Source organism: Rhodnius prolixus, unplaced genomic scaffold (genome assembly GCF_049639745.1).
Source record: "Rhodnius prolixus isolate KJV_2025 unplaced genomic scaffold, Rpr scaffold_1, whole genome shotgun sequence".
Taxonomy (NCBI): Eukaryota; Metazoa; Arthropoda; class Insecta; order Hemiptera; family Reduviidae; genus Rhodnius; species Rhodnius prolixus.
Window position 1 is genome coordinate 55331243 of NW_027411581.1, and position 17509 is coordinate 55348751.

The 17509-nt window shown below is 32.2% G+C and overlaps 1 protein-coding gene across 1 annotated transcript; it reads right to left on the bottom strand.

Annotated features, from left to right (window-relative positions):
- Positions 1-128: 128 nt before the first annotated feature.
- On the bottom strand, positions 129-14044 carry LOC141448698 (venom carboxylesterase-6-like). The gene is made up of 11 exons (XM_074117238.1): positions 14011-14044; positions 11019-11182; positions 9903-10047; positions 3523-3708; positions 3048-3244; positions 2593-2746; positions 1730-1908; positions 1506-1644; positions 794-929; positions 630-723; positions 129-295 (listed from the first exon to the last, which is right to left on the bottom strand). The coding sequence occupies exons 1-11, from the start codon at positions 14042-14044 to the stop codon at positions 137-139; spliced, it is 1587 nt and encodes a 528-aa protein (XP_073973339.1). The 3' UTR covers positions 129-136.
- Between the last annotated feature and the right edge of the window lie 3465 nt (positions 14045-17509).

The following is a 17509-nucleotide window of genomic DNA, read 5'->3' on the forward strand; positions in this document are numbered from 1 at the left end:
TATAGCTCCAGCATATACTATATTAGTGAAGCTTCTCTTTATCTTCACCATTTATACCGACAAAGTATCTCACATCTTCCATCCGTCAGCTGATTATAGGTTTAGTAACAGATGTGGCTAAGATGAAGATATGGCTCTAGGTGCAATGACTCGGGAAAAAATAAATGTTACTCAATGTTCTACATTTTTGCCAGTGTTTACTTTTATCGAGTTGAAGCCTTTTTGAGCATGAAATACGTGAATGGTGTTTTTTTTCTGTTCTTTTTGTGTTTTTATTAAGAGAATCCAGCAGTGCCTGTAATCAGTATGAATATATAAAATCGATAATACATACTTCATGCTACTATTGCAATTTGTAATTAGTTACAAAACTGAAATCAGAATGTTTTCACAGAATTAAGTAATATTGATACAATATCTATGTAAAAAATGATTGATTTTTAAATAGGAGAGATTAAAACAAAAGAAAAATATAAAATAATTATGTATAATAAAAATTTAGATAAAAAGAAAGAATGTATATTTTACAATTTTTGTATCTGATAAAATCAACAACATTCTATTATTTCTTCATTAAAATGAAGTTGCGACCAAAAATTTACCCTACTAGGTAAAAGTGTACTATTAACTGTTACTTCTCCGCTAATTCCAAAACTGATGAAGTTTTGCTGTTCATTGTCCCATTGAGGCCACTCAAAATCGAATCCTGGCGGAGTCGGCTTTCTGCGAAAGCAAATGAATTTAGAAATTGAAACATCAACTCTAAAATATACAGGTAGGAACAAATATTCACCCTGAACTTATGAAGTTATAAATTAAATTAAGAAGTAAATGTGATATATTTAAATCTTGACTTGTTGTGGGTTCACCAACTTCGAAAGGATTTTTTATTTTCCAAATATAGATTAGATCATCTAAATCAGAGCTACCTGTGCCAACAAGAAAAAAAGAATCTTATAGTTACGTTACATAATTTGTTCGATTAATTTTCAAATAAAAACCATTAATGTATGTTTTTTATTAACTCATTTATTGATCGAAATATAAATTAATCAAACAAATTTTTTAAACGAAATCACATATATTCAACTTAGCTTCACGCACCCTTTTCGACTAAATATCTTTTTCAAATGGCCCCGATATGAGTTTAATTGATTGAAAATAATGGTCTATATTGTGAGGGTAAATTTAATAGGTAAGCGAAAGTTATTTTACATTTATTTATAAGGTAAAAAATGCACAATCTTAATTTTTTAGATTCGGAGACCCTGGGGGCACCCTAGCACAAACAATAAAAACGTTACATTGATTACGTTACATTAGGATTGCCTAATATTAGCAATATTCATTAGGAGCCTTAGAATAGTTTTTTACAACTTTGGTATACATTATTCATTAGCAGAAGCAAACTTATATACAATCAATCTTTATAACTATGATGTGCTGAGAAAATAGACAACCAAATTAGAAGGTCCAGTGCAAAGCAGATACACGTAAATTCTTACCTACTAAAACTCTTTTGCCAGCCAATATTTCTTGGAAACTATATTCACCGAGATAATCAAAATAATAGAAATAATGAGGACCTTTATGCACTCTCAAGGCTTCAACTGATGGCCAAATAAACATTCTATCAGAATACATCTGCAGAATAAAATATTTAATATTTTCTACTATAGCTAATAGTATACATCACATTTTATTCGTAAGTAAATAAAAAAATACCTACATCAGTTAAATTTCTGAACAACTTCATCGTAATTGGCTGGTCATCAAAGTAAAATTCTCTGACTTCCTTAGTTACTTTTTCAGGAATTGTTGAAGTGTTATCGTAATACAACGATACTGGTGCTATTTGATCGAATTGTTGATTATATTCTATCAGAGTTTCTGGTTCCCGAACAAATACTGGGCACAAATTCAATAAAATATTTATAATAGCGCAATAATACTATTTCTTCAATTTTTGTTCAACTAATTTTTACTAATCAGTCACTTAGATATTTCGGTTCGATTATTAAGAAGCCTATTTATTCTGAAACTAGTTCAGATTTATAAAAGGCAAGAAGGAAGAATGTTACTAGAACAATGTTCTGCGGTAATTAATAGAATTCTAATGACAGAATTTCATTCCATTTCTTAACTGATCATGCCGTCATTACTCCTGAAGGAGAAGTGAGGTAACTTCTTAATTCATTATAATTTATTCTAAAATAATAATACGATAATTTGTTGTTTTAAATAACTTTAAAGCAATGCTTATCAAGAGCAGACAAGTCTAACCTCGCTAAAAATGGAAGTATCCTCTATGAGCGTATTAATCAATTTGCGAATATGAAAAAACTATTTCAAAATCCATACATATTCATAACAATTGGATTGTCAACTAGGATTGATATTTACGAATAGGAAACTAACCATTCTAGAGTGAAGAAAAAATATAGTTGAACTTGAGGCAGAATTCAAGAGATTGTTAGTTGTTTTGGATGCTCCTTTAATTAGGAGACTATAACTACATATATACATATATATATGTTTTTAAGAAGTTAATTCTTACTAAAAGTGGGTATTATACATTAAGTTAAAACTTACCTCCAGTTCTGATCAAATCTACTAAACTATTGACGCCCACAATCCAAGGAACTGGCGCTGGCTCGGCATTGTGTGGATTAAACGGAAGAAATGGATTAGTTGCATTTCTATCACATATTGGTAGAAATATTATAAGAGGATCTGCTTGGAACGCCTGCAAAATAAAGAGAAAATGAATTTAGATGATAAAACAATTTATTACGAATATTTTAAGCCATAGTATGTATTCTTTAACTAAACATGAAAGTATTTTCAATTTAGTAATTTTATCAACTCTTTCCTACAAAATACTTTCTTTTTTTTTTTTTTTTTCTTTTTTTGGCATTGGCTTCCGCCATACAGCCAGCATCGTCTAGGTGCTTATCACTAGAATACAAAATACTTAGAAATGCTATAAAAATTGATTTCGATATTATGGTATAAATTATCTTTTTAAGTATAAACTAGTGTTTTACCATAAATTTACTGTAAGTTTCAGTTAGTGAGTAAGCATTTATGGTTTGCAAACAATCCAATATCGCTTCGGAGGAATCTGAAGGGCAGTCGAACAACTGTGCCATCTTTATTGCTCTACTGCGAGCTACTCCTGGAGGTGTTTTTGCCCAAGGGGCGAGGGCTGTTCCCGATTGGCTGATTGCTTTTTGAAATAAGCCTAAAAATAAACATAAAAGTTTTATAATAAATAATTCAGTATATTATTGGCAGGGGTTAGACAATTAAAGTGATATGCTGGCCGTTCTTGCTGGGAGAAGACCAAGTTTCTCTTGGAACTGTAGAGCGTGTAAAGTAGAAGTAATTCACCTTCACCAACTGTAAGACTTTAATTGGGAACATAGAAAACTGCTACCTCTAAAAGAATTTTAATGAAGGCTATAACTTTTTTGAATGCAACGAATTCAAAATTGACAAAACAAATTCAAAATTATTTACCTCTACTCATCGGTGAATACATATGTAAACTAACAGATGCAGCTCCAGCTGTATCACCAATCAGAGTTATTTGTTTAGAATCGCCACCAAAATTGGCAATATTGTTCTGTACCCATTTCAATGCCATAACTTGATCTTTTAGCCCCAAGTTGCCAGGCATTACATCGTCTTCCATGGTGAGGAATCCTGTCAGCACAAATTATTGCTTGAGAAAATATTTACTAAAAGAAAGCTTTTACTTTGTTGGTCAAATAAAATTACTAAAAAAATCAGCTCGTTACTGAAGTGTATCAAAGTAAAGCTGTCATACAAACATACTCTCCAGCAATTCGCCGATCTTAGAACTGGTAAACCAAATTAATCTAAACGCTGTAATGGCTGCAGATCAGTAAGCACTCTGTTTTAATTCATTTGGACTGTAATAATTATAGGGGAATATCTTTATTAAACTGCGCCTACAAGGTTCTATCGAATATTATTTATAAAAGACTGCTCCCGCATGCCGAAAGGGAGAAAATAACAATTTCAATTCTCAAATGCTCCTTTGAAACGTTTTTACTATCATTTAACATAAATGGAAGAAACTTCTATCTTTCTCCACTCGGAAATATATGCAAACGAATCCAAATAAAGGGTTGTCTGCAACCTGGAACAGTTGTGAGGAGGGCGTAGAAATTCCGCTTTCCTTTGCCCAGATAATCTTAATTTATAAAGAGCTTTATTAGATGTTTTTTAGCGAACAACTATGTGCCACTCGTGGCATAAATAAAACGTTTCTCATGGCGGCCCCAGTTCAAGATCAGACAGGTTAGCTGATTTGCAACTAAGAACAACTATTAAATCCCACTTACATCTTATTTTGTTTCCAGAATGGTACTTCTCGCCTATTTTTATAAGTTGAATTATTTATTATATTACAACATACATTCTGTAGTAGAAGTTGATTGTAATATACAAAACACAAAATGCCAATTTGATTATATAGAAACCTACAAAAATGAAAAATAATTTATAAAGTTACGCATAACAGAATTTAAAAATTAAATAACATGATTAAATAAAATTACGCTGGATTCTTCTAGTCTTTTGTCAAAAAAACGTTTAACCTATCGCATAATACGCCTGACTTTGTGCTATATCTAGAAACTAATGTTCTACCCACATTCCTATATATTGTAAAATTGGACATAAAATATTTAAAAAGATGTCTTACACTACCGGCGCATCGATACCCAAATATTTTGATGAACGAGATTATTGCAAGAAAATTATTTCTATATAAGGATTGGGTAAAAAACTCTGTGATACTTATATCTCGTTCACAGCTTACATTTATCAAGTAGGCCATTTTGAATATTTTCTAATATTGTACTGATATTTATATTAAAATTAAGGGTATATTCACAAGCTTTAGTTTGGCTTAGCCATTTACTAAACGTTTAAATAAAATATTACTAATTATTATTTACTATTAAGAATCTCTTAACTAATTATCTAACTAAGATTATTAAGTATCTAAAACTCTACATAATATAGCAGCGGATAGCCCGAGCAGATTTCCTAATGAAGAGAAGGAATAATTAAGCGAGTTATGTCAATATTAGGGGCTTCAATTGCTATTACCTCAAACAACTGACGTCTTCAAATTTGTAAATTCACCCAGGATCCTTTTTTCAAATTTCTAATCTAAGTGACAGAATTAGAAAGGATATACTAACTGAAAATATCGCGTTAGGCCCTAGGCATTATGATGGTGCTGTAGGCTGGTTAATCATATATTATCTGATCTTTTATAGTGGGCAAAAAAAAAAAGTAGGAGATAAGTGATAGAATTGATGATAGAATGGTTCTTAAATTGAGAAGACACGTTATAAATTCTTAAGACTTTATTTAAGCAAAACACTAATCACATAAAAGGGCACAATACAAAATACAGAACGTATTACAATTTACACTTAGAATGAACTCCATGTTACCGACGCTATGTTCTGGCGGCAATTACTAGAATTTCCCTCTAACATTAAAATTTCCCTTTAACACTCCTCCTAAATTTTAATTATTCTTTAAAATAACTTTATTCACTTATTCCTAAGCAACTTCTAAAGTATTCGAATTTTCTTCTTTGAAGTGGCTTGGTCAATAAATCTCCAAGTTGTTCATTTGTACTGATGTGTTCGATTTCAATTTCTTCTCCTAGTTTCTCCTTAATAAAATGATACTTGGTGTCAATATATTTAGTACGTTTTGACGCTTTTCCATCTTCTTGATTAATCATATAAATTGCGCTTTGATTGTCTACGTATAGTGGTATAGGAAAATCATTCACTGCTTCCAATTCTAAGCCGAACTTTTTTATAAATAACACATCTCGAATAGCTTCACTTGCTGAGACGAACTCTGCTTCTGCAGTCGAAAGTGCCACTGTTTTCTGCTTTCTGGATGCCCACGATATTGCTCCTCCTGAATACATCAAAACATATCCAGATGTTGATCTTCGATCTTCCACGCTGCCTGCAAAATCTGCATCGCTGTACAGGATTAATTCACTTGCGCCATTGTAGTTGATACCATAGTTAATAGTACCACGGAGATACCTTAATATCCTTTTTGCTTGAAGCCAATGTTCTGACTTTGGACTCTCTACATATCTACTGAGATAGTTTACTGCGAATGATATGTCTGGTCTAGTCATAGTTGACAAATACAACAGGCTTCCTATCAGCTCACGATACGGTTTTCCTTTAGCAATTGTATCGGATGTATTTTTCAAAGTTTCCATCGGAGTGTAGGTTGAGTTTGCATAATTCATGTTAAAAGTGTGAAGAATTTTCTTCGTATACTGACTTTGGTTGATGAGAATTGATCCATCCTTCCGCTGTTTTATTTCAATACCTAAGTATTTATTAGCTTCTCCCCAGGTAGCTTCAAACGTTTTGTTTAATTCCAACATTAGTTGTTCCATTTCATACAGATTTTCTCCTATTACCAATCCATCATCTACATACAGAGCAATTATAATTCCTGATGACTTGTTAAAAAATACGCATGAATCGGACTTTAATACTTTAAAATTTTTAGTTTCAAGAAAAGATTTAAATTTTTCTCCCCATTTCCTTGGAGCTTGTTTTAATCCATAAAGACTTTTCTTTAGTAGACATACTTTGTTTTCATTACATTTCTTAACGAAACCTTCGGGTTGTGTAATATATATCGTTTCATCTAATTCTCCATGTAAGAAGGCCGTTTTTATATCAAACTGAAGTATTTTAAATTTTTTCTTTACTGCATGAGCAATTAGAAATCTTATAGAATCATGTTGTGCAACAGGAGCATATGTTTCTTGAAAATCTAATCCTTTTACCTGCTGAAAACCTCGCACAACCAACCTTGCTTTATGCTTCTCTATGGTGCCATCTTTCTTGTATTTCTTTCGAAAAACCCACTTAGTTGTTAACGGTACTTTATCTTCAGGTAGATCCACAATTTGCCATGTTTTATTTTTATGTAGTGCATCGATTTCTTCTTGCATTGCTTGTTTCCAATTTGGGTTAATTAAAGCTTCTGATGTAGTTAAATTCTCACATTCTCCAATTAATAGATAATTTTCCAAATCTGGTGGTTTCTTTAATAACCTTCTGTCTCTCAGATTATACTGCTCGTTTTCCTTTTTCTGTTCATTTTCTTGGTTTGTTTTTCGTTTTTCTTTATCTTCTCTTTCAATTTGTATAGTTTCAGTTTCATTCGTTTCTTTATTTTCTCCTCCCTGCTTTTCACCATATATATCTTCTTTCTCTTCAGACAACAATGTTGATTCCTTTTGTTCTTCATAATTCTTATATTCATTACTAATTTGGTTATTACAAATATCAAGGGATATTGCTTTCTCATGTGTTGATCGAACAAAGATGACGTCTCGTTCTACTTCAACTTCATCTTTTTCTGGGAAATAGATTCTAAAGCCTTTCGAAGATTCACTGTAACCAATAAATAGTCCTTTTTTACTTTTAGGGTCCCATTTAAGTCGCTTCTGCTTCGGCACATGCACAAAGACAGTTTCACCAAAAACATGTAACTTACCAATGTCTATCTTTCCTCCAGACCAAACTTCTAATGGAGTTTTCTTTTCTATACTGCTTTTGCCAGTCATGTTTATAGTATATACTGCAGTGTTTACTGCTTCTGCCCAAAGTGATTTCGGCAAGCTTTTGGCATGAATCAGGGTCCTAGCGGCTTCAACAATTGTTCTCATTTCTCTCTCTATTCTGCCGTTTTGTTCTGGTGAATACTTACAAGAGACTTGGTGTAAAATACCTTCTTTATTTGTTATATCTTTTACATAAGAATTGAGTATTTCTGTTCCGTTGTCAGATCTTATGATTTTAATGCGATGATTCACATTGTATTTTACAAAATTTACACACATTTTAATTTTTTCTTTTACTTCACTTTTATTTCTTAAAAAATAAACCATTCTGAAGTGACTAAGATCATCCTTAACGAGTAAAAAATATCGAGATCCTCCTAAAGAATCTTCTTCCATCGGTCCACAAAGATCTATATGTAAAATTTCTCCAGGTTTAGTTGCTCTTGAAGCACTTGCTTTAAAGGGTAATCTATGTTGTTTGCCAATCATACAGGATTCGCAAAAGAAATTTTTATCATCTATGAACTCTGTTCCAGTTAATTCCAAAATTTTTCTGACTTGAGTGACATTTTGATGTGCAAATTTTTCATGATAGGTTCTTAAGCATTCAATCTTTTTTGCGCTGTGACAGGTTATAGAACTTGTAGGTAACTTAAAATCCATATAAAATAATTTTTCCTTTTTATTTCCAATTGCATAGACCAAATTATTCTTTATAATTTTACAATCATTTTTCTCATAGATCATACTATAGCCCATTTCTGTAGCTGCACTGGTAGAAAATAAATTAAATTTTAAGTTGGGGACATACAGTACTTTGGTAAGATCAGTAGGAATATAAGTTTTACCATTGTATGCTAATATTTCAACTTTACCTTGTCCAAGAGCTTGGAGAAAAGAACCATCTCCAATTTTAATTGATAAGGGTTCATCAAATTTCTTGTATTCTTCAAACCATTCCTTTTTGATACACATATGATCACTTGCTCCGCTGTCCGCAATCCAGGAGTGTTCATCAGCTAAGATTTCAATCAAATTTAAACTAATAAAGGCTGCTTTCTTCTTATGTTCATAATTAGTATTTCTATTGTGTTTATATTCTTCTTTTTGAGACTTAATCGGGCAATCAGCAATAAAGTGTCCTATACGACCACAAAAATGGCAAGGAAATTTCTTATTTGCCGGCTTCTGAAAGGTATTTGATTGTTGATACTTTTCCTTTTGTTTAGAGTACCTGTTCATCCTCTTTGAAGTAAAGGCATTTACGTTATTAACATTTAAACTTTCATTTTCTTTCATTCTACCTTCTTCAATAAATAGACGAGAAGTTAGGTTACTTAACGTTCTTTGTTCTTCAGATACAGATTCCCAAGCTGACACAAAATGTTTATATTCTGGTGGTAACGAAGACAAAATCTTGGTCATTAACATTGTATCACTAATGCTCTCTTTTTGTGCTTTCAATTTAGCTACTAAAATTTCTAAATCTGATATATGTGTTCCCAAACCTCGATTTTTAAACTGATATTCAAAAAATTGCTTCTGTAAAAGATAATTTCCTACATTTGATTGTTGCTCAAATAAGCTACATAATTTATTCCACATTTCATATGACGTTTTGCAGTTCAGCAAATATGATATAATTCTGTCCTCAATAAGTGTTATAATAAGTCCCTGAGCTCTTTCATCATTACGAACTTTTTCAGTTTCTCTAGCTTCAATTTGTGGATTTACTATACACTCTAACCAGCCCTTTGATTTCAGCAAAATTTCCACTTGGAATTTCCATAAGTTCCAATTTTCATTGCCTCTTAATTTATTAATAGGTAATGTTCCTTTTACTACTTCCATTTTGCTTTGATTCGACTCAGTAAAAAATATCAACTTCCACTGATTATAAACTATAACTTTTAAGAGATATTTCTGGGCTCATAACCTGATAGAATTGATGATAGAATGGTTCTTAAATTGAGAAGACACGTTATAAATTCTTAAGACTTTATTTAAGCAAAACACTAATCACATAAAAGGGCACAATACAAAATACAGAACGTATTACAATTTACACTTAGAATGAACTCCATGTTACCGACGCTATGTTCTGGCGGCAATTACTAGAATTTCCCTCTAACATTAAAATTTCCCTTTAACAATAAGAAACAGGTAAGATATGAGTAAATTTAGACGGAATTCGTGATAATTAATTTTTATATTCGTGATATTAATATTTACTTACCAAGCACACCAAGTCTGAAGTTTGGCATCACCACTACCAAGTCATAATCCAAGAAATATTCTGGTGATTTATCAATTTCTCCAGATCCTGAATAAAATGGACCACCATGGATATATACCAGAACTGGAAGATTTGTTGGTTTCAGCTGGTACAAAAAAAATTTATAATTTTGATTTGAAATAAAATAAATTAATAAATAGGTTTATTTTTCATTAATTAATGATAGGAAGTAAGTTGGGTCACTTCAATTTAACAGAGCTTATTCAGATTTTTTTGGAGGAGGAGTTAAATAAAACTTCGATAGTTGCTCAAAATTATGTTACTGAGCTTTCCTTGAATTAGGGAGTATCACATAATTTCTAATTGTATTAAAAAAAAAAAAAGTTTAAATTTAGCAATTAATTACAGTTAAGAAAGTTGACTTGAGTCATTTAAGAAAATAAATTTGGCCTTTCACCAACATTTACATGGCAGCAAAAATTGTTAAGCAAATCTAGATACACAGGAGCAAAAGGTTTAAGGCTATCATATAAGATTTATTGAACTGAAGAACGATTTACAAAAACTAATAAAATTCGTTTCTTATGGCAACACGCTAATAAATTTTGTTTTGTTTTTATGTAGGTAATAGCCTTAACCAACCACAACCGAGTAATTACAAGCAGATTCTTTACAGATATTCTATGGAGAGCAGAGAGATATCCATACAGGAAGACCTCTCCCCGTTAAAGATACCATGAGTAATTCGAAGAAACTTTCCAAATTAATGAAACAAGGGTTTCTACAAAGGCAATATTTCGTCCAAAATCTGGTTACTACCAACGCTCTCCAGTGGTCCCAGGGCGAGCAAGGAGCTATAAATTAGGGATAACTACTTAAGCGTCTTTACAACCCATTGAAAAGCCTTCAAAAAATAAGATCTTAGAAACAAGAGTAATGGTTCAAGGACTAAGGAACTTGGGTACAGGATGTTAGGTACACTTTCTAATGGAAAGGTTGGGTTTACAAAAGAAGAAGTGGGTTGTCACAGAACAGAGGGAGAATACAAGATTTCGAACCGATAAGCAGAGTACGATTAAAAAGACTATTTTAACAATATTTGGTATTAGTGCTTACATTTGTACTATAAACAGACAAATAGAGACAGTCTTCATTGCCCAACTTGGTGGTGTTTACTGGAGGATAATCGTAAGGTATCTGCACACAGACACTGCCAAAGTTGTAGGCTTCCCTCACACCAGTCCATGGTTCTGGTGGCTGGGGATCCTGAAATATTATTTCTTATTAAAGGCACGTAAATGCGAAACGACCAATCACATTATTTTACATTGTCACCTGAAATCTAAGTTCATTAAGTGGCGGTTTGGCAAATGGAATGCCACTGAATGCTGCCACAGTACGACCATTTCTGGATTTAAATTCCCTCCCTATTAAACTACCACAAGTTGTGTTCACAGTTAGTTCACTACTTTGTGAAATCTGCACCAATAAAATAAATTCAATTATTATTCCGAAAAGATGCATTTACGTATAAGCTTTAAAGTAATAATAAAAGTAAGTGAAGGGTTGCGTATTTCAGCTTTTACGTCCAACTGCAATTAAGGCTCGGACAGACAGAGGCTTTAAAACACTGCAGGAGAAAGTATTGATAGAAATTATCTATTTATTTTGCATAATGACATTATTAAGTACATAATACAAACCGTTATATATAAAAAACTTGAACCCGGAAAGTCTCTAGATAAAATAAAAAATATAATGTCAAATAAATAATGCTAACTACTGATAAATATTTTTGCACACGTGCTTGTATAAAATAAAGAAAAGAAAAGTAGGTCATCTAAAATAAAAGTTATAAGAAAAAAAAAATGTTTCCAGGGACTTATAAAGTTTACAGTTTAAGTGTTATGATAAGCAAACGATCTAAATAATAGAATAATCATATTAATTCTTAAATAAAGTTTTAACCGAGCCAAAAATATGTTGTTGAAAATTCCAACTGAATTGCCTGAAGTATTATTGGCGGGGCAGTGCCCAAGCGCTCAATTATTATTTGCAGAATTTTTATAGCGTAAAAGTGCAACATAGAGCGACAGCCACTCAAATTTGAAGATGTCATACAACACATGAATCATGCTACTCACCTCTGGCCACGCAAAAATTAGGAAACACATTAAAGTAATATAATAAAACAGTTCCAGGAATGAATGGATGGAATCTTGAATGCAACATTAAGAATCTTTAATTTAACCAGGAAAGAAAGCCTTCTCAAATTACAGAACATTTAAAAGACAGGAGAATACTCTGCTTGGCGTTGAAGCAGTAATTTTACCTACCCTCTTTTAGCCAAGTCAGTTAGGATTTAACCACGGAATGGAAGATAATAAGCTATAAACTTGTATAAATCTTTGTATTGACATGTTATAACTTGGCTTAAAAGACTCATTAAATCTCGTGTAAGCGTCACCGGAAATCAGTAGTCAAAGGTCACGAAAATCGTTTTTTTGAAAATATCTTGTTTCCTTTGCTCTAAATGACTTTTATTACAAAAGTTGTAGAGCATAAAATTCTCTACAAATTTAATTCTATGCTATGTCATTTTGGGATCGAATTGCTGCCAGAATCAATCTAATAGGAAACGTTTACCAGTTCTCCAGGCGCATCTAAGAAGAAGATCTCTCCAAACCTGTTGTTGACAGTTTGCATTATTTGATCGTAAATGCCATCTTGCTTTGGGATATTTGATTGCACATACCACTAAAGACGCAATCCTACATCGAACGAAACAGTAGCGACGATGGCATTCCCGATTGATAGAGAACTTGGTTCATGATTTCTAAGCACTAATTTTCAATCATTATGAACACTTCGATGTAGATTTCAGCTCTGAAATCCATCCTTGCGTGTTCGACGGAAAATATCTTTAGCCATGTGCGATTCATATTTCTCCTGTAACACTGTTGGAGTTGAAAAAGAACTGGCGGTCAATATGATTGCTATCAATGCATGAATTTGATTTTGATGTGGATTTTTCTCTTTTTTTCTGAAACTCTACAAACAAAACCAACCGATCTAATGTAAATAATATTCGCTTGGCATTAAAGTACAATGTTTGTAAGCGAAATTGAGAAAATTCCAGAAAAACTGATGATGATAACGCACTTTTCCCCATTTTCTGATCTACTGGATCCAAAAATAGCCGACCTAATTTATAATAAATGCTCGTCCTGAAAATACAATGTTCGAGACCGAAATTGAAGAAATTCCAGAAAAAGGAATGAAGATTTGGTATTTTCCCCTATTTTCTGAACTACTGGATCCAAAAGTAGCCGACCTAATGTATACATTATTCTCTTGGCTTACAAATACGATGTTAGAAACCGAAATTCATGAAATCTCTACACCTCTAAAACCTCAACCTGCGAGACTAGCCGCAACTTTGTGTATACATTGACGTAGAGCCTATTTATAACATTGTATCATTTTATTATAATACACGCTTGTTCAAATTCTCAACTGCTGGAAAATGTTGGACCAGGCTTATTTAAGAAAGAAGCATTCCTCTTGATTGGGATGCACGGTGTACAGTCTGGCTATCGTAGTTCCTTTAAATACCAGGTTGTCCGTCGACTCGCTCTCCTTGTTTGCATCATCGTTTGAATGATTTTCTACTCGCGTTCCAAGCGTAATAAGTTGGCACTTAATAACGCAAATAAGGTTTCTTGATAATCATAATATTTTTGTAACTGTATAAAACGTACTATTTACTGAATTACACAGTTGACCTTACGTTACTATGCGTACACACGGCTAAGCGCCTCCCACTCTTTGCGCTCTATCTCAAGAACGGTTGATGGTATGAAAAATTGCATAAAACCAAATTTGTAGAAAATTTTATTCTCTACAACTTTTTTAATACTTTAAATGTCATTTAGAGCAAAGGAAACAAGATATTTACACCACAAAATCGTAACCTTTGACCATTGATTTCCGGTGTCGCGTACACAAGATTCTAAGAGACTTTTGAGCTAACTTATAAAGTGCAAAACAAAGATTTATACAAGTTCATAGATTATTATCTTCCAATCCGAGGTTTACCCTTTTTTACCTAATTTGACTGGGCTATCTGGTCCCAGATCCATATCGTTGAACACTTGCTTAGGAAAAGTCCTCGACTCTGTAGTTGATTACAGTCTAGTGTTCATGATAGATCGAGTAGACTTTACAGTCAACAACAAATGACATTTTCACAGATATCATTGCACTTTGGATCGAATAAGCCACCTTATGGGCAGAACGCATTAAACCTAAGCGTTAGATAGCAAGTTCTAGCCCAAGATACAGAGCGAAAGGAAAACTGATTGAGGGCCAAAAACCGTAGAAGTTGATGCCAAAATAAATTAAATAAATCATATAAACATTTTTTAAAATTTATATTAATTTTTTTGAATGTGTATAAAAAATATGAAAATATGAATAAAATAAGAATTTTACGATGCAGAAAATACCTCACAAAAATAACAAGCTTTGATACTCGGAGTTACAATTGGGAATTTAATTAAAAAGAACGATAAAAATGTCATTGAACTAATTAACACACCTTTATCAATTTTAAATTTAATAACCTTTCTCTAAATGCCGACTTTTTTTTGCAAAACTTTGATAATTTTTTTTTTGTGCACAGCAAAATTACTAAAAAGTTCTATTTAATAAGATAGATGAATACATTTTATTTATAATTTATTGTTTATTAGTCTGTAGAATCGAAATTAATAACTCTAGAATTTGCCAAGGTGGACTTCAGATTCTTTAGAGTACCTTTATACTAACAATTAAATTGACAAAACTGGGGGACTAACAGTTAGCTAACAGTTATAGATAAAGTAAAACAACAACAATAGGTAAAATCAACTGGAAAGCCACGAAATCACCCTACTACAAACCGTTTCGATTCATGCACCCGAAGTTAAGATAAAATCAAGGAAATATTTTTGAGAAAATCTCAAAAAATGCAAAAACAATTCTGTAACTTGTCAACTCAGGTGGGAGGGATTATCTCTGTACTCGATATTTTGGCAATTCATTTAATCCGCCTTAATAGTACATAAATGATTGGACAATCAAATGGCTCATTAAAGGAAGTACACTCACCTCTTCTCCCAGAAGTTTTTGTATGTTTTTCTGTAAGGCATCTCTTTAGCGTCTTGGCTAGCGAAGCATTCTATCCGTAATATCAAATAATAATAATTAACTCCTTAACAAAAACTTACAGTTTAAAATGTTAAGTATAAGGGTTGATTAAACGCCAAAAGGTACACAAATCAGCGAGTACCCAACATTTCATTAATATTTAAGTAATTCTACTGCATTATATTTCATTAATAAGTTATTTTTTAGAATTTATTAGATGTCACCCCTATGCTGGCCACTTCATTCATAATATTTTTTTGTTATAATTATGATAAATCACATATACGTACATGCATGTTAAAGTAGAAAAAGACAAAGTTAGAGTAGGCTTCTGTCTTGAATTCGTTTTACCAACATATTCGTGAGCACAAATAACACACAGTTATAACAAGTAGATTATTCAACAACAATTATTGTAAACGTTTGTTTACCTATTATTATAAACGTTTGACTACTTCATAAAATAACAATTACTTTAATCGAAGAATGAACTTAAACCGACGATTTTTATTTAAAAATAAAAATAAATAAATAAAATAAACAAAATCATTGATGTATGTTGGTGTAAGCATTTTTTAAAAAAGGTTTTGAATTTTTTAGCCTCATATTTTTTTTTATATTTTTTATAACGTTTTTCTTTTAAACCTGTAATTAGTAGTTTGATTATTATAAATAACTAGATATTACAGTCAATCTACAGTGCTACTTGAACATATATTTTGTAGACGAAAATGGCCAGCATAAGGGTCTGTGACATCTAATAAATTCTAAAAAATAACTTATTAATGAAAATTAATGCAGTAGAATTACTTAAATATTAATGAAATGTTGGGTACTCGCTGATTTGTGTACCTTTTGGCGTTTAATCAACCCTTATACTTAACATTTTAAACTGTAAGGTTTTGTTAAGGAGATTTTTGTACCTTTTGGATAGATTTTCCTTTTTGTCTATTTGGAATGTTACATATCTGCTTTACAGATTTTTTTAAAATTTGGAATAAGCAATTCTATCATTATAACCTGATAAGGTGGTAAGTCGGAACCATAACTACCACTGGAGAGATCTTTTTAAAGATTGATTATAGTTGCGGTGCCCCAAACCATCCTCAATAACAATTTTTTTGAAAAAGTGTTTTGAATAATATAGGAAGGTATTTGTACGTAAATAGCAAAATTAAACTGCGATTTCAGTACTTCCTTTTAAGAGGAGTAAGAAAAATAAATTGCGATTGCAGTACTTCTCCCTAAAAGGCAAAGAGGCAAAGATTTTTTAATCGACAATTCATTGATTTAAATCGGTTCACTCATTGATAATTTAAATGATTGCAGTACTTCCTCTTAGTAGATGCAAGAGCATGATAGCACTTCACAGCAACGTAGAGGAGCTTTAACCACTTATTCGAGCTGAATTTTATCAAAATCGGGCTAAGCGTTATAGAAATATTGGTAATAATAGTTTTAGAAAGGGCCTTATTTGGGTGGGGCGAACTCCCCTCCTTATGAGACACTGCGTCGAGACTTTTAAAGTGAAAATCTGTACAAAATTTCAATTCGAATGACACTTCATTCATGAAAATCGGTTCACGTGTCGATAATTTGAAACGATTGCTATACTTCCCCTTAACAAGTGTAAGAGCTGATCGCCGCTTTAATGTTACGTAGGGCAGCCCTAACCCTATCATCCTAACAAATTTTATCAAAATCGGGCCAAGATTTACAGAGTAATTAGTAATAATAATTTTGGAGGGGGCCTTACATTAAGGGGGCTAACTCCTCTCCCATTCGATGTACAGGGTCGAGACCCCCAAAAGGCACATCTACATAAAATTCCGAATCGAATGACACCTCATTCATGAAAATCGGTTTACGCGTTTAGGCGCTACGTTGTTTACAAAAAAGGTAACAAGAAGAACAAGAACAAGAACATTTTTTGGAAAAGCCGTTTTTGCTCATTTTCGGCAACTTTTTTCTCAAAAACTATTAGATCTGGGTTGTTGCAAAAAAATTACATCTATAAAGGAGGGTTTGCCCTTTATTTTAAAGAAAATTTGGGAATTTTATCTTTTGTAGAAAAAGAGAAAAAAATTGTCAAAGTTGGGTGTTTTTCAACGTTACGATTTTTCGTGCACTTTTTGTCGATCAACCCTTATACAACTGTCCTACCGGACAGTTTTAATAAACTCATTCACAGACCCGAAACTTTCTCACAAACTTCTTGCACAAGAGAAACATTACCCTCCGACTCAGAAGCCAGAACTTAAACAGCTAGGGGCTCCGATAAGGTAACATAGGTGTCTGTAACATCTAGTACTCTGCAGCAATTAGTAGATATCCGTAATATCAAATAATAATAATTAATAAACTCATTCACAGACCCGAAACTTTCTCACAAACTTCTTGCACAAGAGAAACATTAC